Source organism: Hyperolius riggenbachi, chromosome 11, assembly GCF_040937935.1.
Source record: "Hyperolius riggenbachi isolate aHypRig1 chromosome 11, aHypRig1.pri, whole genome shotgun sequence".
Taxonomy (NCBI): Eukaryota; Metazoa; Chordata; class Amphibia; order Anura; family Hyperoliidae; genus Hyperolius; species Hyperolius riggenbachi.
The window spans coordinates 28711999-28736465 of record NC_090656.1 but is presented as its reverse complement, the minus strand read 5'-3'; the positions used below and the strand labels follow the sequence as shown (position 1 = coordinate 28736465).

The following is a 24467-nucleotide window of genomic DNA, read 5'->3' as shown; positions in this document are numbered from 1 at the left end:
CATTTTGTCAAGCAGTGTGTCCTTATCTAATAGCAAAATTTCACCTCTGTGTTGGGAACTCTGCCTCCAGCTGTTTTTTTTTGCCCTGTTATTAATAATGTATTATAATAACCAATAATAAAGGCTACCCGAGGTGACATGTAACATGGTGAGATAGAGATTTGTATGGGCAGTGCCAAGCACACAAATAACGATGCTGTGTCAGGACTGAGTCAGACTACAGTGTGACCCTCACTGATAAGAAATTACAATTATAAAACACTTTCCTAGCACAAAATTACTTCTGAGAGCAGGAAAGAGATAAAAGGGGTCAATAGTTCATAGATTTTATCTTTGGCATACTTCAATGAATGTGTCATTGAGCAAAAATAATAAAACAGTAAAAATATAAAAAGTAGATTTAAATATAAAATAAAACTATGGAATATCTTAAAAAGTAATTTTTAGGAGAAGGAGGATAGATACAATTGTTTATTTCATTAGTTTTTTTTTCACCTCGGGTGTCCTTTAACCATTTTCCAGCCTGCAGTGGAGGATTATGGGAAGCGGTGCAGGGATATTGGTTGTTTCCTTAGGAATACATTTCTCTATGCATTAGCAGTATTAGAATAGCAGCTTCTTCCTTGTGTGACACCACAGGGAGGACGGTGACAGACGCCACTTGCTGTGACACAACCAGATGCTTTGATCTCCCAGCAGACATCTCTGCTTCCATCAGTGGGTCCCCTGAGCCCAAAAATGACAATTCAATAAGTGTGGCAGGTCTGGGATCTGTCACAGGGGAGGAGGAGGGGAACAGCTGAGGCCAGACTGTACCATGATTAGATTAATGATATGCTGCAACAGTTTACATCAAACTACAGGCACAAAGGAGGCGCCGGATAAAGCCACCGGCAAAGAGGCTGCAGTCTGTCTTTTGTCCTTGAAGGGACTGTATCATATATACTGTATACCATGATGTCATGTGTAACGTATATTTAAAGTGTAACTGTCGGGCATAAAATCAAAGATCAATTCTTTATTTTTATCTGGTAAACAAGTAATAAGGATGCTAACCAGGAAATGCAAAAGTTAGAAATCACTATTACTTTTCTTGTTGATAAATGATTATTCCCCAGTTTACCTGACTCTTATTTGGTACACACAAAATTTGGTACACAAAAAGGAAGTTGCAGGGCATGCTGGGTTGTCATCTTGTGTTTTTGCTTCCCTACTTCCCCTCAGACTTAACTAATGCAGCCTGATCGGCTGAGGCCTCTTTCCCTCCTGTTTTCCCCTCCCACACTTCTGTTCTGATTCTCTCTGATTGGCCAATATTTCTCATGCTGAAACAATGCACTTACTATAGTGAAGGGTGAACTATGCATACACAATCAGGCAGAGGAAACTAATGCTGGGCATACACGGAGTCTCCTTCTCCTTATCAATCGAGCTGCTGATGGCTCGATTGATAATATCCGACAGGTCCGATGACCTGCCGGATAGATTCCCCGCTCGATCCCCGCGGGCGGACAATAGCGGGGAATCGAGCGGCTGGTGGACGAGCGGTAATCGATCCACGCAGACGAGTGGGGACACGGCGGGGGTCGATCCAGGGCTAATCGGCCGCCGGATCGACCCATGTATGCCCAGCATAAGGGAGGAAATGACATCAGGATTGGTTTCAAATTAGCCACAGTTAAAATGGGAAATGCTAAAAAGGATTTTCTGTTTTTTTTACTGTAGAAAAATCGCTAAAATCAAAATGTGGACAGTGCAATACATTTTATGTAAGTAGAGCAAGTATTTATCTACTTATATATGTGTAGGTTTTTTTTTTGTCTGAGATAGTATGGCTGACAGCTCCTCTTTAATATCAGCGAGCCGGTCATTCAGGAAGTATCAGTCCATCGTAAACACAAAACAATCCTCTGTATGAATATTATTATTTAGTATTTTATATTAGTATTTGTATAGCACTGACATCTTCAGTAGTGCTGTACAGAGTAAGTATATTATCTTGTGTGGACCTGAACTCAGAACTCCTCTCTCCTCTAAAAGATACACAACAGCATAATAATGACCTTTACACAAAAACATTTCTTTGTTATAGCTGATACAAATCCTGCAATAAATGTGCAGTGTGTCTACTTCCTGCTTTCATGAAAGCAGACATATTGTTAACATCCTGTGCTTTCAAATAAGCTTATCTGCCGTGGCAGTCAAGTGAAGCAACATACCCACGTTCAACAAGCGCGCAACGTGCAAACGACCACCCACGCAACACGACCACCCGCACAACCTGACGTACCGCACGACCTGTATGTCCACACGTCCGGACGGATAAACGACCAACTCATTTACATACTGCGCACGATAGTGGATCGACGGACTACACATTGAAAACAAGTACAAGTCGTTTAGCAGTCGTTCAAACGACTTGTACACACAGACCTTCTGCACGATATCAGACAACTGTAGGCCAACATAGATCTGACAGTTGGATCGGGCGCAATGCCTGTTATCAGTGACTCGTCAAGTCGTTTGCACGCGTACTCACGCCTGATTATCGTCCAACAGTCTGAAGCTGGCCACTAACGGTCCAATTTCTAGCGAAAAATCGTTCGAGCGATCAGAAATTCTGATCGGATTGGTTGTAAATAATCTCCATTGGTGGACACAATCGATTATGAACGAGTAAAAAAAATTTCGCCCGAATGAATTTTCGTCGAACGAAAATTTGGATTTTCTTGGTGGTCGTGATAGATAGGAAGCAAAGATTGGTTAGTTGATGGTGTAGTGAACGATTTTTCGTCTGATCAGAATTTATGATCACTCGAACGATTTTTCGCTAGAAATTGGACAGTTAGTGGCCACCTTTAAACGGACTAAAGTCGGACGACAATAAGGCAGTTTTGTTGAGTGTGTGTACGGGCCGTGACACAGGGCAGAGATCAAATTACAACTTGTGCTTAGTCACAGATGAGGTGGAATTAGGCTAAACCCTCTAAATACATACAGGGTGCATTTCTCTATGTTTTCCTAATTTCCTGTGAAAGAGTTCAGGTCCACTTTAACCTCCCCTCAGAGGGGCTCACAATCTAATCCTGGGGTCCCCAAACGTTTTGTGCCGAGGGCCGGGTTACCATACTTCAGACTGCTGGGGGGCTGGAGTATGCATGCAATGATGTAGAAGTCTTGGCGGGCCAGACAGTGAAGCATACCCAGGTGACAACCTGCAGGCCAATTGGACAGCAGTGTCACCTGATGTGGAATTTGATTGGAAACCAGCAAATTACTGCTTTCTGGCTTCCATGTGGATGGGTGGTGCCAGCACTGCTATTCTATATGCGGACCACCAATATTTAAAGATGTAGCTGGCTGCATCTATAAGTAATACACTTTGTGCGTGGGGGGGGTAAAAAAGCATCAGCGGCCACATTTGGTCCACGGGCCTTATGCTGGGCATACACGGGTAGATAGTTTGTTATCAATCGAGCCGCTGATGGCTCGATTGATAATTTCCGACATGTCCGATCACCGCGCGGATCGATTCCCCGCTCGATACCCAGGGACAAGCAGGAATCGATCCGGGCGGCCGCGGGGACACAGTGGGAGTCGATCCGACGGTTAATCGAGCCACCGGATCTTACCGTGTATTCTCAGCATAAGTTTGAGGACCACTGATCTAAACCAACCATAGTCATATGTCTATGTATGTATCATGTAGTGTATGTATCGTAGACTAGGGCCAATTTAGGGGGAAGCCAATTAACTTATCTGTGTGTTTTTGGGAAGTGGGAGGAAACCGGAGTGCCCGTAGGAAACCCAGGCAGACACAGTGATGACATACAAACTGTGCAGATAGTGCCCTGGCTGGGATATAAACCAGGGAGCCAGTGCTACAAGACGAGAGTGCTAACCACTACACCGCCGTGCTGCCCAGTAATATGGGGTAGTTTATTGTAAGATGAGTGATGTCAGAAGTAGCCAAACTTTCTACCCACAACTATTCCTCTAGACACAATTGGCCATATCTTATTCCAGGCGATAAGTAGCTTTCACGTACAAGCCACTTATCACCTGACATTGCACAAGGATTACCGGGAAATCCAATTGCCAGCTTCACTCGTGTGATGGGCTTGAGTGTTAAACTGGACCTGAACTCTTGCACAAGACACAATGAAAACCAGTGAGAAATGCAGCCTGTGTGTTTTAATAGAGAAGAGCCTAATTCCCCCTCATCTGCAATTAATCTCAAGTGTAAATTGATCTCTCAGCTGTGTCATCACAGAAATTCAGCAGTCCTCGGCAGACACAGCTAATAAGTAAACACAGGATGTTAACCCCTTTGTCTGCTTTTATGAACACAGGAAGTAGATACATTGCAGGAGTTCTGTAAGCTGTAACAAAGAAATGTTTTTTTTTATGTTGCTTATCTTTTAGAGCAAAGAGGAAGTTTTGAGTGCAGGTCCACTTTAAAGGCCAACTGAGGTGACGTGACATAATGAGATAGACGTGTATGTACAGTGCCAAGCACACAAATCACAAGGCTGTGTTCCTTTTTTTCTTTCTCTGCCTGAAAGAGTTAAACATCAGGGGCCTGATTCACAAAGCGGTGCTAGCAGTTAGCACGCTGGTGAAAAGCCCTTTATCATGCCTAAACTCAGTTTAGGCATGATAAGTTTAGGTGTGATAAGTTTAGGCGTGATAAGTTTAGGCATGATAAGTTTAGGTGTGATAAGTTTAGGCATGATAAGTTTAAGCGCCAACTGGGTTAACACCACAGTGCACAGTTGATCAAAAGTTTTACGCTAGCAAAGTCTGGTGCACTTCGCATAGAGTTTAATGGCGCTGCTTTGCGTGCGGGACTTTGCAAGCGATCTAAACTTATCTAAACTTATTATGCCTAAACTTATCACACCTAAACTTATCACGCCTAAACTGGCTATTCACCAGCGTGGTGCATTGGTTATCATGCCTAAAGTCTCTAACTGGGTTAGCACCGCTTTGTGAATCGAGCCCCAGGTATGTAATTGACAGTTTCTGTCTGGGTCGGGACCGGTTCGGACTAGGTCAGACTATAGCATAACTCTCAATGATAAGTAACTACAGCCATAAAACCCTTTCCTGTCATTAAATGGCTTCTGAGAACAGAAAAGAGATAAAAAGGGTCAATAATTCATAGATTTGAGCTCTGGTGTATTTCAATGAAGGTATCATTGAGCAGAGACTTGAAAACTAGATTTAAATATAAAATAAAACTGTGGGATATGAAAAAAAGTCATTTTTAGGAAAAGGAGAATAGAATAAATACAATTGTTTTTCTTATCAGTTAAATCGTACCTATTCCCTCCAGCGCTGCTCCTGTGTGCTGGATGATGGGGAGTGAGATTTTGAGCCTTGGAGCTGTCCTTCAGCACCACAGCTCTGCTGTCTCGCTCCCTTGGGGAATCCGTCAATGCCACTAGCCTTTCGCCAGTCGCCACCAGCTGCCGCTAAAGTCACCAAGGTCCTCGTCCCCGGCACTTGCCTGACGTCTGCCTGGCACATGGCAGGCTCTGCTTGCACCTTCGCTTCCCTACACTCTGTGCTGACCTGCCAAACCAGGTGGGACCTCCCCCACTGCTCTCCTCTGCTACTTCCCCTTATACAGAACACTGAAGTCTGCCAAAAGCATCCTCATAGCTCCTGACAGGATTGTCTATTGGTCCTTTAGTTGGACCAATGGGTATCATCCTCAGGAGGATAATCCTCACAGAGGATTCTCATTGGACCAAACTGTGGGCCAAAGATGCGTTGGGGAGGCAGAGGTATGCGATGGTGCCGATGCTGGAAAGCAGGTAGTGAATGGGCTGGGGGTGCACCTCTGAGCTGCCGGGAGGAGCTATGTTTCAGGGGTGGGGACCAACAGGACCAGTGGTACCAGCAAAGGAGTGATGGTTAGCGACGTGCAGCAGTGGTAGTCCGCTGGAACATAATAATAATATGGTAGGGACATTAGACTGAGGTAGGGAATAAATTGTGAGCTCCGCTGAGGAGGAGTCAGTGGCAGGACTATGTACTCTGTAAAGTGCTGCAAGAGATGTCAGTGCTACATAAATACATAATAATAATATGATAGGACATAAGACTATGGTAGGATTAGATTGTGAGCTCCGCTGAGGAGCAGTCAGTGGCATGATTATGCACTCTGTAAAGTGCTGCAAGAGATGTCAGTGCTATATAAATACATAATAATAATATGATAGGACATAAGACTATGGTAGGGATTAGATTGTGAGCTTCTCTGAGTGACATGACTATGTACTCTGTAAAGTGCTGCAGAAGAAGTCAGTGCTATATAAATACATAATAATAATAATAATAATAATAATGATGTGGTAGGACATTAGACTATGGTAGGATTAGATTGTGAGCTCCTCTGAGGACAGTCAGTGACATGACTATGTGCTCTGTAATGTGCTGCAGAAGATGTCAGTGCTATATAAATACATAATAATAATGATATGGTAGGATTAGATTGTGAGCTCCTCTGAGGACAGTCAATGACATGACTATGTACTCTTTAAAGTGCAACAGAAGATGCCAGTTCTATATAAAAACACAATAATATCCAGTTTGGGTGAAATCATCCTTAATGGAAGTGTGCCCACCCCAGCCAATCCAGTTCGTCCATTCAGGAATTTCCTGCTGAGCTGCATTAGGTGAACAGCGTGAGCTGTAGTTACTACACAGGAATTATTAATATACAGTAAGACATATTGATCAGTACATGGTTATGCACTCTCTTATGACAACCAATCACAAGTCATCTTCTAGCTGAGCCAAATGCAGTAGAGTGGGATCTGATTGGATGGCATTGCGTCTGTCTATTGCTGTTGCGCTGCCTCATGTTGGATAATTATTATTATGTGTTTTGGATTTAGCCTGGCAGCTTATAGCACACGTCACCGCTGACATCCCCGCTGGAAGGAGACACTACTGAAGTCTCCTCATAAATCCATCCTCTCTGATCTCTGCATTCTGCCATTTCATTCCCTTTGTTCTTGCTTCCGTGGGATATTGCTCCGGTGCTGAGCCCCGCCCTCGCCCAGCCGCTGAAACCTGCTTGTTGGGTGTTGGTTGGCAGCCCGGGCACTTGGCGAGGTCTTTGTTGTTTCTGAAGAGTGTGGCGGCCTGTCTGGTTTGTACAGAGCACAACCAGTGATTGCCTTGCACTGCGGTGGATGGGGTCTCCCACAACACAAACCCTCCCACTTGTCTGGCACCTGTGGTGCCTCATAAAACAAGGCCAGGCGGGTTCCTCATCAAAAATGAATATCACATAAGCAATAAAATGTGAGAGAAGCTCTGGAGAGCAGCTTGTATGAAACAAACAGTGGAACACGAGGCCTGCTCTCCTCCACGTGTTCTGACTCCGAGCTTTACAGTCAGAGGTGGAAGCATCTTACTGCAGTAAATAAACGGAGAAGAGAGGTGGTGACAAGGTCATCCCAGACACCGCTGCACATACACTGAGAGCTAATAAGAGACCAAAGCAGACAATGTGAGGACTTCTCATATGTCCTCCAACCAGTCCTGAACTATGGACAGAAAAGCCTGCTGAGGTAAAAGGCACGCCCACTTTGTATCTCCATGGCTTCCATCAGGACTAAATCCAACGTCTGTGTCTTCTGTCTCCTGGAGATTCTGGGGACACATTACATAACTTTTCAATATCTCCTGATAGTATACTCAACCCTTCACTGGCATTTGGTGTTATGCTTAAAGAGACTCTGTAACACATTTTTCAGCCTTAGTTCTTCTATCCTATAAGTTCCTATGCCTGTTCTAATGTGCTCTGGCTTACTGCAGCCTTTCCTAATTGCACTGTCTCTGTAATAAATCTTATCTCCTTTCCTCTGTCGTGTCTGTCGGGCTAAGGCTTGAATGTGTGGAATGTGCAGGGCTGCTTGTGATTGGATAGAAGCGATACACACCCTCTGCGTCCCCCCTGCACACTCTGTATGACTCACACACTCTGTTTATGTGAGCCTATCACAAGCTGGTTAGTTTGTTTGTAAACACTGCCTAAAACTGTTAATTACAAGCCAGGATTGCAGCAGAGAGTGGCAGAAACAGCACAGAGGGGCCCAGGAGAAAATAAGGAATAGAATGGTATGCTTTTTAGTGTAAGAATATTAGAGTACAGATTCTCTTTAACACTAAATTAGTCTCCTAAAAACGATAAACAATACAATACCTAACCGATTACTAGTACCCTGACATGGGACTTAACCATTCATCCTAATTAACTCCTCACTACTCTTCCAACACAAAGGGAGGTTTTTGGGGCAACAAACAAAGTCAACCAACAATCAGGTTTTTTTCTCTGACTTGGGAATCGAACCCGTAACCTCGTGCTTCACAGGAAGAGGAAGTACCTCTGGACATCTGTAACCCATCGCTAGATCCTGAGAACATAATTAACCCATACCAGCCCTGGCTGGCACTATCTGTGACCCGTCACTGTTCTCAGCCCTTCTTTATCCGCAGCATAAAGGCCAGGCTGGTAATGAGGCCAGTTGGCTGCATTTCCTGCTTACATTTCAGACTTCTTCAGTGAGGACTCATCAGACTAATGACATCTGATTTCTGGTTCCTCCGCTCAGAACGGCTTTTGTTCCTTTCTGGCTGCCAACTAGATACATCCAAATTCCATAAACCATCCTGCAGGAGGAACTTTACTGCTGTCTCTGGTCTCTCCCTCCCCATCCTTATCACTTGCTCAGGCTGATGTGGGAGCTGATTATGCCAGCCATTCCCTAAATCAGACACTGCTTGCAGCTTAAAGGATACCAGAGGTGACATGTGACATGATGAGATAGACATGTGTATGTACAGTGCCTAGCACACTAATAACTATGCTGTGTTCCTTTTTTTTTCTTTCTCTGCCTGAAAGAGTTAAATATCAGGTATGTAAGTGGCTGACTCAGTCCTGACTCCGACAGGAAGTGACTACAGTGTGACCCTCACTGATAAGAAATTCCAACTATAAAACACTTTCCTAGCAGAAAATGGCTTCAGAGAGCAGGAAAGAGATAAAAAGGGTCAATAGTTCATAGATTTTAGCTCTGCAATACTTCAATGAATGTGTCATTGAGCAAAAACCATAAAACAGTTAAAACTTATTAGATTTAAACATAAAATAAAACTGTGGAATATCTTAAAAAGTCATTTTTAGGAGAAGGAAGATAGATACAATTGTTTATTTCATTAGTTTATTTTCTTTCTAAAAAGTCCGCGCTCACAATCAAAGTTAAATACAAATGGGGTCTCACTGTCCTTATTCAGGTTGTCCACAGACCATCCCGATCAAAGTTCACACTGTATGTGCCCTTGGTACTCCAAAATGTATCAGCCAAGATTCACGTTATATGCAAAAAATAAAAATAAGACAAACATAGTGTGACACTGTATTGAACTGTAGAATTCTCCAACACCTCTCCAAAGTGTGAACCTCCGTCACCCAGCATACCACACCGATTGTGCCTGGACACCCCCCAATGTGCCCACACTCACCCTGTTAACCTCCAAAATATCCGGAGGTGGGAATGATAGCTTTTGGGGGTAGAGGTTATCCACAGTTTCTACAACTCAGCAATCCACTTGTTTCCATATACAGCACTATGACTGAAAGATACTCAATAGTGTAAAACCATACGACTTTTAATGACTAAAAAAGTAATGCACTCACAAGCGATGGAGGTAACAAGCGCATATAGGATACAGTATACAGTCCCCGGGCGGCTGTCTCAATCCGCGCTGTCTCAGATCCACACTCCTCCGCTCGTATCTCCGTGCACTTCCGGATGTTTCGCCTGCTGGTCACGTGTGCCGAAGCTCCGCCCACGTGACCAGCAGGCGAAACATCCGGAAGTGCACGGAGATACGAGCGGAGGAGTGTGGATCTGAGACAGCGCGGATTGAGACAGCCGCCCGGGGACTGTATACTGTATCCTATATGCGCTTGTTACCTCCATCGCTTGTGAGTGCATTACTTTTTTAGTCATTAAAAGTCGTATGGTTTTACACTATTGAGTATCTTTCAGTCATAGTGCTGTATATGGAAACAAGTGGATTGCTGAGTTGTAGAAACTGTGGATAACCTCTACCCCCAAAAGCTATCATTCCCACCTCCGGATATTTTGGAGGTTAACAGGGTGAGTGTGGGCACATTGGGGGGTGTCCAGGCACAATCGGTGTGGTATGCTGGGTGACGGAGGTTCACACTTTGGAGAGGTGTTGGAGAATTCTACAGTTCAATACAGTGTCACACTATGTTTGTCTTATTTTTATTTTTTGCATATAACGTGAATCTTGGCTGATACATTTTGGAGTACCAAGGGCACATACAGTGTGAACTTTGATCGGGATGGTCTGTGGACAACCTGAATAAGGACAGTGAGACCCCATTTGTATTTAACTTTGATTGTGAGCGCGGACTTTTTAGAAATATTTTGATGTTATTGTAACCACAGCAATAGTGAGCCGCGAACCACGTTTGCAATTTTTACTGTTTTTTTCCTAAGCGCATAGGACTTTATTTATTAGTTTATTTTCGCCTCGGGTGTCCTTTAAAGTTACCTGAGACTCAGAACTTCCTCTCTGCTCTAAAAGATACGCAACAGCATAATAACCTTTACAAAAAAAACATTTCTTTGTTACAGCTGACACAAATCCTGCAATACGTCTGCAGTGTCTACTTCCTGCTTTCATGAACGCAAAGATAAGGTTAACATACTGTGTTTACAAATTAGCTGCTCTGTCGAAGCAGCCAGCTGACACAGCTGAGAGATTATATTACAGTGGAGATTATTCATAGATGAGGGGGGAGTTAGACAGGCTAATCTCTCTTAATACATACAGGGTGCATTCCTCTATGTTTTTCTTCTGTCCTGTGCAAGAGTTCAGGTCCACTTTAAGCTAAGAACACACATAAGAGAATTGTCACCCATCGGGGATCGGGAAACGATCCATTGGGTGACAATTCGGGGAACGATGCTGCAGAGACACATCCCTAGCAGCTTCAGTCGGTCAGCAGAGGGTGGAAATAGCCTTGTGATCAGTAACGGTCGGGCATCAGGTAGGTTGGTAAGGATCCAACTGGACAGATCCGTAATGACCCGCGATGTCTAAGCAATATCGATTGTCGGCCGCTGTACACACAACGCTCGTCGGCTGAAACGGTCGTTATTGGTTGTTTCAGCTGACGGTTATCGCATGTGTGTATGTAGCTTCACACATTTTCAATTACTATGGCTAAATGGTAGAGATGCCCCTATTCAAACCTGGTAAATCAGGAGAGTGTAACAAGATTGAGGGACAGCGTCCCGGCTGACCGCTCCCCCAACTTCGCTACTGGAACGATCGCAGCCAATTAGGTGGTGACGTGGATTGTCTCTTCGCGCTTTGTCAGAACACTGACTCATCGGGGGCCTGAGGTCCCATGTGTGACGCCCAACTAAATACGAAATAAAAACTCCTCCTCCTTTCCTTCGGAAAATACTCACGTCCACTCGTTCTACCCGTCCCATAAGACAAAACCTATGCCTCTTTTTCCCTGGCATTGCTCCGATTCCAGAATAACCCCATGCGCCATATGGTTGAGCGGGAACCCTCACAATTAAAGGGAACCAGAGACGAAGCACCCTTGTGTATTTTACGATATATATCAGTAAGAACATTAGAGAAAACACTTACCATGCTCTCTGTTTCATCCTCACTGCTAAAAGTGTCTGTTATCAGCTGTGATAAGAATCCCGGACTGAGCATTCAGTCTGGCTTTGCAGGGAATAATTACAGCTGAGTCATTATAGCAGAGCCACAAGGGGGCAGGCTTGGGTGTGAAAAGACACCAGAGAAGACAGACTCAGCTATAATCTTTCCGTAGCAAAGATAGACTGAGTGCTCAGTCGGGGATTCTTATCAGAGGTGATAACAGCCAGATTAAACAGAGAACAATGAAACAAAGAGCAGATTAGCTGTTTACTGTCATGTTCCCACTGATTTATAAAGTAAAATACAATAGGGTGCTTCATCTCTGGTTCTCTATAAACGTATTATGCAAGGAATGCAACATATGTCACAGTATGTGTAGTATATGGGGGACAGGGACAGATTCACCATAAGGCACTGTAGGCATGTGCTTACAGGCGCCTGATGATAGAAAGATGGGCCACTCCCCTCCCCAAGTGCCCCCTCCCTCCGTCCCTATGCAGAGTTTTGATGAGAGTGTAAATCAGAGGATACTTACCCGGCTCTCCGCATTCCACTGACAAGATCTCCCTTCAGTCGGAAGCACCTCTAGCTACTTAATACTGAGGGTACGAAGCACCTATGATGGGCAAGGGAAGTAAGGGAGTAGTGACAGCTGGGACAGCCAGCACATTTGCGGTGCAGCCTGGTGGGTGTTTGCAAGTTCGTGGAAGGAGAAGTCGAAGGTTCCAGGACATTTGTGCCTATAGGCTCCTGTGATGTAAAACCAGGCCTGATGGGGAGAATATAATATATGATGTGATATACTGTATATCCTGTGTGATGAATGGTAGAATACTCAGTGGCATAAGTATGTAGCGTATATGGATGTTATATGTGGTGGTATATGGGGGTCACACATAGGATAGGTCATTTTCTCTGCACACACCTCAGTATCCTCTCTCTATGCCGCCTCCACATCACATGTATTCTTCTCTCCTCAGTTCTGGGAAGTGATCAGCGATGAACATGGAATTGACCCCACTGGAAACTACGTTGGAGACTCTGACCTGCAGCTGGAAAGGATCAGCGTATACTACAATGAGGCCTCCTGTAAGTTCCCCACAGTAACCTATAAATGAGGGACAGTCACTGAGACGCTCGTAATGCTGAATTGACGCAGACGTTATGCTAATTTTATGCAAATTTACACAGCTTGGAAATGAACGTATGAAGCTCCTGCGTTTGATTGGTCCATCACCAAGCATGCATGCATTTAAAGGATACCCGAACTGACATGTGACATAAGATAGACATGTGTATGTACAGTGCCTAGCACATAAATAACTATGCTGTGTTCCTTTTTTTCTTTCTCTGTCTGAAAGCGTTAAATATCAGGTACGAAAGTGGCTGACTCGGTCCTGACTCAGACAGCAAGTGACTACAGTGTGAGGGTCACACTGCAGTCACTTCCTGTCTGAGTCAGGACTGAGTCAGCCACTTACATACCTGATATTTAACTCTTTTAGACAGAGAAAGAAAAAAAGGAACACCGCCTAGTTATTTGTGTGCTAGGCACTGTACATATACATGTCTATCTCATTATGTCACATGTCAGTTTGGGTATCCTTTAAAGCAAACTTGAAGCTAAAATAAACTTATGAAATAGTGAATTACATATGTAGTACAGCAATGAAATAGAACATTAATAGCAAAGAACTGAATCTCATGTTGTTTTCCAGTACAGAAGGAGTTAAAAAATACTTAAAGGGAACCTAAACTGAGAAGGATGTGGATTTTTCCTTTTAAAATAATACCAGTTGCCTGACTCTCCTGCCTCTCCTGCGTCTCTAATACTTTTAGCCATAGCCCCTGAACAAGCATGCAGATCAGGTGCTCTGACTGAAGTCAGGCTGGATTAGCTGCATGCTTGTTTCAGGTGTGTGATTCAGCCACTACTGCACATAAAGAGATCAGCCGGGCTGCCAAGCAAGTGGTATTGTTTAAAAGGAAACATCCATATCCTTCTCAGTTTAGGTTCCCTTTCATTTGTTGTCTGTGCAAAAGAGTTTCTCTGAGCTCTTCAACCTAACTGGGTGGAATACAGTCCTGTCTTCTGAAGCATTTAAACAGGCAAGAAACCGTGAGAGACAGCTTGAGATAGGGTTTTACTGCAGGAAAGTTCAAAGGGTCATTATTTCTGCTTTGTTTTATAGCTTAATTGACAGAGTGTGGTTTTTAAATTGCAGCTTTGACAGTGTGTGACTGTGCCAGCGTTTTCATAGAGGCAAAGTGGTCAATTTCCCCAGGGCCCCAGAACCTGTAGGGGCCCTTCAAGGTGTCCCCCCCCCCCCCCAACTTACTTGTGCTCCTCAGGGACCCTGTAATGGGGCAGTGAAGGACTAACGGGAGTGCACCTGCCGGGAAAGGCAAGACACTACTCTGCCGAAGACATTGCAGGGGCCCCGAGTGCACAGTTAAGTTGGGTTGTGATCTGGGGGGAGGGGAGGAGCCAGCTCAGGGGCCCTGGGGTATATTTGGCTGCAACAAAGGGCCCTTAACTCTGGTTTTTGGTTGGGGGGTTGTCTTTCTGGGGGCCCTCAGGTTAATCTTGCTCAGGGCCCCATTGTTACTAAAACCAACCCTAGATGCAAAGTTATAAAAAAACTATATATCTAAAAATATGAGTCTTTTCTTTGCTACTAATGTTCTTATCATTATCCATACTACACAAATAATTATATCATACGTTTTTTCGCTTCTGGTTTGCTAATTAACGTTACATCGATCATCCCCAATATCAATGAAGCCACCTGTGAGTCCTTTGCATTAACCTTCTTAGCGGTAATGACGAGTTCAGCTCGGGGTGGGAAAACGAGCCAGGAGCGGTAACCCCGAGCTGAACTTGTGGTAGCCGCCGGGAGGTCTATGCAGAGCAATGCACGGAGCGAACGTTTTAACTCACCTCCCGGGGGATCCCAACATTGGCCACCATTCTTCTTCCTTTCCTCCGAGGCTCTGCTTCTCCCTGGTGAGATTGTCATGACGACACCCAGCAATCTCACAATGGGGTTACAGCACCACCCTGAGGACTGAGGGAAAACTGCAGCGCTGGATCCCAGGGAGGTGAGTGAGTGCTGGGGCTGCTGCAGAACTCCCTAGCAGCATCATTTTTCCAGGTTTTAGGATCTAAAAGCTTGCAAGAAAATTGCACGGCTTTTAGACCCTAAAATCCGGAAAGAATCATAATGCCAAGGGGGTTAATGAATATCTGGTGGCTTCCTGTACAAATCCATTTTGTTGGGAGACTAAACAATAAATATGAACATAATGCAGTCAATTACAAATCACTGTAAACCCTGCATTTAAAGGGAACCTAAAGTGAATTCAATCTGGACCTTTTAACACTTCTGGGGCTTCTTCCAGCCCCCTGCAGTCATTCTGGTCCCTCGCTGTCATTCCAGACCGCTCTGTTTAGCCTTTCTGTCTTACTGAAAACCGGGAGCCGGGACTGTTCTGCCTTTCTGCTGTAATTCAAATTGTTACTGTACATTCCGCTCCCGGTGGCTGGGGCCCTGTGACCGGCAACTGGATGAGGCAGCCATCTTTCAGAGGGGTACAGTGACTGAAAGGAGCAGCAAGGAATGACCTGGAGGACTTCAGGGGGCTGGAACAAGAACCAGGTAAGTTAAACGGGCCAGTACCCTTTAAAGAGAACCCGAGGTGGGGTTCTGACAATGCTATCCGCATACAGAGACTGGGTCTGCCTATACAGCCCAGCCTCTGTTGCTATCCAGAGCCCCCTTAACTTCCCCCTGCGCTCCGCTATGCCCCATAAATCACAGCCGCACTGTGCGGGCTGTGTTTACATCTGTACTGTCAGTCTCGGCTGCTCCCCCGCCTCCTGCAAAGCTCTGGTCCCCGCCCGCGTCCCTTCCCTACAATCAGCGGGGAGGGTGGGGACCGGAGCTATGCAGGAGGCGGGGGGAGCGCCGAGACTGACAATACAGAGGTAAACACAGCCCGCTGTGACACGCTGCGTTTCGACACCGTGGTGTGATTTATGAGGGATAGCAGACCACAGGGGGCTTAGGGGGGATCTGGATTGCAACAGAGGCTGGGCTGTATAGGCAGACCCAGCCTCTGTATGTGGATAGCATTGTCAGAACCCCACCTCGGGTTCTCTTTAATTATAAATAGGAGAAAGACAACATAGCAAACATTTTTTTTTTTTTTTAAATTGTGTATTTGATGTCAGCAACAGGTTTAAAAAAAAAAAAAACTAAAAAAAACACCTGGTGGAATATCCCCCAACTTATTAAGTCAATTAGCAACAGGCTAGTAACCTGATAGTGTATAAAAAGAGCATTCTAGAAAAGCAGAGTCTCTCTGAAGTAAAGACTGGGAGGGGTGCACCACTCTGTGAGCAAACAAATAGAGCAGTTAGGAATAATGTTCCTCCGAGTAAAATTGCGTAGACTGAGTATTTCATCATCTGTAGTGCATAATTTCATTAAATATTTTGTGAATGCGGAGAAATTTCTTAACACAAGGAACAAGGATGAAAGTCAGTATTGGATGGCCACGGACTTTAGAACCTCAGGCAGCACTGCATTAAAGGATACCTGAAGTGGCATGTGACATGATGGGATAGACATGTGTATGTATAGTGCCAAGCACACAAATAACTATGCTGTGTTCCTTTTTTTCTTTCTCTGCCTGGAAGAGTTAAATATCAGGTATGTAAGTGGCTGACTCAGTCCTGACTCAGACAGGAAGTGACTACAGTGTAACCCTCACTGATAAGAAATTCCAAGAGCAGGAAAGAGATAAAAAGGTTCAACAGTTCATAGATTACATTGATCAAAAACAATAAAACAGTTAAAACTTAAAAAGTAGATTTAACCATGAAATAAAACTGTGGAATATCTTAAAAAAAATCATTTTTAGGAGACGGAAGAGAGATACAATCGTTTATTTCATTAGTTTATTTTCACTTCGGGTGTCCTTTTAAAAGCACACACAATTCTATACTGGAAATCACTGCATGCGTTTAGGATTGGCTGTTGCGCCATGTATTCTCTCACAATCTGTCTTCGTCTTTTCCAGCACACAAGTACGTTCCCCGAGCCATTCTCGTAGATCTGGAGCCAGGAACAATGGACAGCGTGCGCTCTGGGGCCTTCGGACATCTCTTCCGGCCGGATAACTTCATATTCGGTACAACACAAGTCCATCATACATTTCCTTATGTTGTTTGTTAGCAAATTAATTCAGGTTACTGAATTAAAGAGCTGAAGACACAGCTTCTCAACCTATTCAGGTGCTTAGGGCCTGATGGGTGTACAAGGGCCTGGCTGACACCTCCACTGACCCTTTCTCCTTTCTTTTCAAGTCACCATAACAAAGACTGGCAAGCAGATAAAGCCAGAGCTATCTTGCCCTGAGCCAAATTATACCTTAATCCCTCTGTAGTTATGGCCACTTCAGTCCTAAGGGCTCTTTCACATTAGGGCAGATTTTCTGCGTTTCAACGCAACGGGTAATGTTTGCGGTACCCAAGGTAAAATGATAGTCCATAGACTTTCATTTTAGCTTTCACATATAACGCAGCGTTTTTGTGCGTTGCGTTACACTGCACCCAGGCGCGGTTTTCCGGCTGACGCTAGCTTTATGCGTTACAATGTTAGTCAATGTAAAACGCACACTATGCGCGTTTTTAAAACGTCAACGCAGGCAATCAGTCCCAGAATGCAACAGAGGAGCAATGTAGAAAGTTGAAAACTAAAAAAGAAAAAAAAAATTACCTGCGTTTTCCTATGTGCTGTAACGCATTGAAAACGCATTAAAAATACACACTTACTGCAGTGCAACGCATATCAAAATGCAGTAAAACACACACAACAAAACGTATGCGTTGAGCGTTCTCCAACGCCAGCTCTGATGTGAAAGAGCCCTAAACAAGACACCACAGGCAAACCCTCTCTCACCCCAGTCAAGTCTCTGGTGCACTAAAGTACAGTGACCAGATTGTTCTAGGTCTTAACCTGGGACGGGAGGGGGGTGCTAGTGCTCCGCTCCGAAAAATGGGCGTGTCTATGACCGTGGAGGGAAAATGGGCATGTCCATGACATGGTGTGGGCGGAGCGAACTGTAACGTAACTCTGAGGCAGTAGGCCATAGTTTCCCCCCAAAACACAGATAGACAAAGTGACTCTACAGGTAATTAGGCAATGTTCCCCAAACACATGAAAGCCTTGTTCCACAATGATGTGGCGAAATGACATGACTATGTACTGTGCTGCAGAAGATGCAAGTGCTACATAAATACATAATAATAATATGGTAGTACATTAGACTATGACAATGGTGGGATTAGATTGTGAGCTCCGCCAAGGACATGACTACATTCTCTGTAAAGTGCTGCCTTAGATGCCAGTGCTATATAAATACATAATCATATGGCAGGACATGAGAATATGACTAGGGTGGGATTAGATTGTGCACAAAATCTGAAGAAGCTGCTGATGCTACAGTATTAGCATACCATTTAGTAATCATGAGCCCCTAAAATGCCAAATGCTGCAGCCATAGCCTCAAAGTAGCAAATGCAGTCTCTATGACCATCAAATAATAACTACAGCAACCTCCGACAAATGAAATGCAGCTACTGTTACCTCTGACACATGAAATGCAGCAGAAACCGATTACTCAGACTCTGCAAACAGTAAATGAGGCAAACATTACCTCATACGGCCACAGAGTCCCACGGCTGGGACACCCGGTGGCCAAAAGTGGGACATAACCTGGGACACATTGCAGCCTGGGACAGGGGACCCTGAACCTGGGACGTATCCCAGGTAAAACAGGACGCATGGTCAGGGTAACTAAAGGTGGCCACATATCATACAATTTTTTAAATATCTGTTCAATTCAAGAATAGCAATCCATTTTTCTGACTGATTGTAGCAATTTAAAAATCTGACCAAGATACCACACACCTGTGTTACATTTTTCCCCGATCATGAATAAAATAATTGAAAACTCAGAAAAAATTGATTGCAACTGTACATCAAGTAATTGACAATCCATCACACACCATACAATTCTTGATAAAATTGGTCTGAAATTTCCAACATGTCCAATCTTCAAATATTGAAAAAAATGGGACGTTTGATCGGATTTATCAGTTGAAAACAAAGAAAAGCTCTCGATTTTTCGGCAACCGATCAAAATGATCGAATTGGTAAAAAATTGGATCTTTTAATTCTATGGTGTGTGGCCACCTTAACTCATGGGGCCTGATTCACAAAGCGGTGCTAACAGTTAGCACACTGGTGAAAAGACCTTTATCACGCCTAAACTCAGTTTAGGCATGATAAGTTTAGGCGTGATAAGTTTAAGCACCAACTGGGTTAGCACCGCAGTGCACAGCTGATCTAAAGTTTTGCGCTAGCAAAGTCTGGTGCACTTCGCATAGAGTTTAATGGCGCTGCTTTGCGTGCGGGACTTTGCGCGCGATCTAAACTAATCTAAACTTAGCATGCCTAAACTTATCACACTTAAACTTATCACGCCTAAACTGGCTTTTCACCAGTGTGGTGCAATGGTTATCATGCCTAAAGTCTCTAACTGAGTTAGCACCGCTTTGGGAATCGAGCCCATGGTCTCCACGTAACGCTTAATATACATGTTTTGCCACAATATGCCCTCTATGACAAGCAACACCATAACTTACCCCCGATAAGTGCAACGATTATGCCTCTCCTATAATGCAATACCATTTGTAAAGCACTTTTCTCCCATAGGACTTTTCAGCACTAAATCTGCATACAAACTGGAATTATTACCATTTCATATAGTCCTAGGAATTTGCTTCACCATGAGCTTGCTGGGCAATCTGTAACTCCTCTCATTTAAAACGGTGCAACCACTACAGCAGTGTCGGCTGTCAAACAGCACCATCTTGTGGACGTTTAAACATACCGCACATTATAAACATCCAAACCCAAAAAAGCTTTATTGGCAGCACCAAATACATTTAGCATTGCCAAAGCAAAACAAAGCATTAAGATGGGGAGGGGGTTGTGGGAATAAGGGAAGGGTATAGGGGGTTGGGGTATGTAGTCCTTAAGGTGTGGAGGATGTAAGGGACAATATGGGGGCTGGGATATATGGTCCATGGAGGGGTATTGGGGGTATACAGTCCAGTGTCCTCCCCAGAAATTATATCCAGCCGGGTGGCATGAAAAAGTAGCCGGGTGGTACAAAATAGTAACCAGGCGAGAGGAGAATACAGGGCAGGTGCTTCTGTGCGTAACTCTGCTTACAGAATAGGGGGAGATGAGCTGATAACAGCCGGGTGCTCACCAAAACTAGCCGGGTGGAGCACAGGCAGAGGATCAGCAGGATAGACAGACAGCTGGTGTTGCTTAAAAGGAAATCAATATGTCAGCCTCCATATCCCTCTCACCTCAGATGTGCTTTCAGTTGCATCATGCTGTAATGTTTGTAGGAGCCATCCTGCAAGGATGCAGATTGCGTACAGAATAAATGGGTGCTTTTTGTTTTGTTTTCAAAACATTTTATTAGAAGGTATAACAGATTACAGAGTTATGCAGTAGTAAGTAAGGAATCACAAAACCTTCAATTGTTTAATCCAGTTAGAACTTGAATCATAAACTGAGAAGAAAACCGTATTTTTTGTTCACCTTTCTTGGATTTATGGTGAACAGAGAGTAAAACAGCAATTTAGGATGTAATTTAGTATAGAAAAGAAAAAAAAAGAAGAGAGAGAGGGAAAAAAAAAAAAAAAAAAAGAGAACATATTGACCATAAGGCCAAACAACCATCTCCAGATACATACTAGCAAAATCCTAATTCCCCGTCACTAAAAGAGGTCATCCAAATCATTAATAGTATCTGATCTTACGAACAAATATTTGCCAACCTTCACGATTTATCTCACAGATTTGACCTTTGTTGGGAACTATGGGATAACAGGGATAAGAAATTCTCTTGACTTGATATGATAGGGTGATATGTAGATAAGATCAAAGTATTAAATAATTGATCTAAACATGAAAGCTAGAAAAGTTATAAACGGGAGCTTTTTGAAGTAGCTGAAAATTAGCTTAGAATGTGTAGTCATTAAATAAGTTTGCCAAATCGATTTAATGTGAAACTAATCAAGCTGTGGAGGAACCTCCGTTCCACCCAGGAGACCCTTTTGTCCTCTAGCTTGGCCACGTCCTCTCTCTCTCTCGCATCCAGGACTTTTCACGAGCAGCCCTCGACTTTGGAACTCTCTCCCATAGCCGTCCGTCATGCTCTGAGCCTGGAAACCTTAAGGCTGGGAACACACGAGGCAGTGCGGGAAACGTAATGTTTTGCTGCTCATGCGTGCGTTTTTAGTGCGTTTTACGTGTGTTTTGTGTGCGTTTGCATCTTTGCTTTTTTTTCCCCGCACATGCATTACGTTTTGTGTGCATTTTAATGCGTTTGGTTCACATATATAAATCGCATATGCGTTTTGTATTTTTTTTTGCATGTGTTGTATGCAAACTTGTTTTTTTTTAAAAAGCGCATGTAAAAACACATGCAAAATGCATACAAAACGCACTAAAACGAAATACCTCTACATCACCATTGACTTTCATTATGTGTGTTTTTTTCATGTGACCCATTGACTTGCATTTTGTGCATTTTCGCTGCATTTTCCGCAAGGCTAGCGTTTCTGCCTAGTGTGTTCCCTGAAAACACATCTGTTCAGACAAGCCTATAATTTGCTATAGGTAGCATTAGAAAATTCACTGCGTTATCCCCTGTGTTCCTTTCCCTATTGTTTCTAACTCACTATATAAATCTCATCTCACTAATATTATAAATGCAAAAGTTTGGATGTTTGTTACTCAATAACGCAACAATGGCTGAACGGATGTGAATGAAATTTGGCACACACATAGTACATTACCTGGAATATCATATCAGATACTTTTTATCCCTATAACCAAAAAGTGGGCGGAGACAAATACAAATTTCACTGGGAACATGTAAACTGCAGCCATTCTTACACGGTTAATGGTAGGGTTCTCAAACTTTGCACAATTGGTCTCTGGGGGACTGGGATTCATTTTCAGAAAAGTGGGTGGAGCCTACAAAAGCCAATCAAAATTCACCTACTGATTTTCAAGGGGAATATTTAATTGCTGCCATTCTTGCACTGTTAATGTCCCAAGCCTCAAACCTGGTACAGTTGGTCATTGGGTGACTGGGGTTCAAATTCAGAAAAGAGGGTGGAGCCGCAAACAGCCAATCAGATTTGTCTCATTTCAATGAAAATTATTGATGCCAAAGACCGCAAAGCTCACAAACTAGGGCATTGAGTCATTGTGTGTTACGGTTAGAAAAAGTGGGCGGAGCCAACACCAGCCAAATACATACCCAGGCAATCAGCTAGTAATAAATAATAATAAAGCTGTGTCCTGTTGAATCTTACTATGAATATATACATACATAAAAATGCAACTTTAAATGCAACCAATATGCTGATGTTCTTATCTGTGTCTCTATTTCTCCATCTCCAGGACAGAGCGGTGCTGGAAACAACTGGGCAAAGGGTCACTACACAGAAGGGGCTGAGCTGGTGGACTCTGTGCTGGACGTTGTTAGGAAGGAATGTGAAAACTGTGATTGTCTTCAGGGCTTCCAGCTGACCCATTCTCTGGGTGGCGGCACTGGCTCTGGCATGGGCACTTTACTCATCAGTAAGGTGCGGGAAGAGTATCCTGATCGTATCATGAACACTTTTAGCGTAGTTCCATCTCCCAAGGTATCTGACACAGTTGTTGAGCCATACAATGCCACACTGTCTATCCATCAGCTGGTAGAGAACACAGATGAGACCTACTGTATTGACAACGAGGCTTTATACGACATCTGCTTCCGCACCCTCAAACTAGCCACACCAACCTACGGAGACCTTAACCACCTTGTCAGTGCCACCATGAGTGGGGTCACCACTTCTCTAAGGTTCCCCGGACAACTTAATGCTGACCTGCGTAAACTAGCAGTCAACATGGTGCCCTTCCCTCGCCTCCACTTCTTCATGCCAGGTTTTGCCCCACTGACTGCCCGTGGCAGCCAACAATACCGAGCACTCACTGTCCCCGAACTCACTCAGCAAATGTTCGATGCAAAGAATATGATGGCAGCTTGCGATCCTCGCCATGGACGGTACCTGACTGTGGCTACTGTTTTCCGTGGCCGCATGTCAATGAAGGAGGTGGATGAACAGATGCTGGCCATCCAGAGCAAGAACAGCAGCTACTTCGTGGAATGGATCCCCAACAACGTGAAAGTTGCCGTGTGCGATATCCCTCCTCGTGGTCTCAAGATGTCCTCCACCTTCATCGGCAACAGCACTGCCATCCAAGAGCTTTTCAAACGCATCTCCGAGCAGTTCACCGCCATGTTCCGACGCAAAGCTTTCTTGCATTGGTACACTGGAGAGGGTATGGACGAGATGGAGTTCACAGAAGCCGAGAGCAACATGAATGACCTGGTATCAGAGTATCAGCAGTACCAGGATGCCACCGCTGAAGAGGAGGGTGAGATGTATGAAGATGACGAGGAAGAGTCTGAAGCTCAGGGGAAGTGAAAAAGATGCCCCAGAGCTGCAGATATCTGGTAGCACCCCCAGTTTAGAAACCCCACTCATATTGCATCATGTGTCGCTTCTGAGTTAGGATTATAGCTCCAGTCAGGTTCAGAACCTCTACCCATCATCATCTCCCTTCTTTATTTGGCTCTTTAATGGTAAGACCTGCAGAATATAGTGTCTAGAGTGTTTTAATAGCAGAGGCAGATACAGAATTCATTATTTATAGAGGCCCTTCAAGAATTGTTAGACATGAAGTCCAGGGGTTTGCAGGTCTTCTTCAGCTGTCACTTGAACATATGGTTGTGCCACCATATTCCCAGGCATTGCACATCGTGAAACAACACGATATGGGGGTCCTTTCCTACTTCCACTCTTAGTGGTTTAAGATTGGTCATGAGTAGGTGTCATACTCTGTTCTGGAATACATGCCTGACACTACACACATGCAGGAGCAATTTAATACTCATGGCTATTGGAGGATGCATACAATATTTCAGGAGATGTCTGCAGTGGTGACATTTTTGACCAGGCAACTCCCATGGATTTCTCTAATTCTGCAGCAACCAGGAGAGCAAGGCTGGGAAATGGCCAAAAGCCTTGATTGTCCAATCAAAGGCTGGCCATTAATCTGATTAGCCCTACTAAAATCTATACAGTTATAGCTATATATCATATTAAAGAGAACCCGAGGTGGGTTTGAAGAATATTATCTGCATACAGAGGCTGGATCTGCCTATACAGCCCAGCCTCTGTTGCTATCCCAAACCCCCCTAAGGTCCCCCTGCACTCTGCAATCCCTCATAAATCACAGCCACGCTGCTGACAAACAGCTTGTCAGAGCTGGCTGTGTTTATCTCTATAGTGTCAGTCTGCTGCTCCCCCCGCCTCCTGCAGAACTCCAGTCCCCGCCTGCATCCCTTTCCTCCCTGCTGATTGGAGGGAAGGGACGGGGGCAGGGACCGGAGCTATGCAGGAGGCGGGGGAGCAGCTGAGACTGACACTACAGATGTAAACACAGCCTCACAGCGTGGCTGTGATTTATGAGGGATTGCAGAGTGCAGGGGGACCTTAGTGGGGTTTGGGATAG

The 24467-nt window shown here is 44.3% G+C and overlaps 1 protein-coding gene across 1 annotated transcript in view; it reads left to right on the top strand.

The window, feature by feature from the left end:
- The window catches only part of TUBB3 (tubulin beta 3 class III), a 34236-nt gene extending 10128 nt beyond the window's left edge, over positions 1-24108 (top strand). The window contains exons 2-4 of the mRNA XM_068260917.1: positions 12723-12831; positions 16828-16938; positions 22305-24108. Coding sequence (XP_068117018.1) covers positions 12723-12831; positions 16828-16938; positions 22305-23377 — 1293 coding nt within the window. The 3' untranslated portion in view covers positions 23378-24108. The remainder of the gene's footprint in view (positions 1-12722; positions 12832-16827; positions 16939-22304) is intronic.
- The last annotated feature ends 359 nt before the right edge of the window (positions 24109-24467 follow it).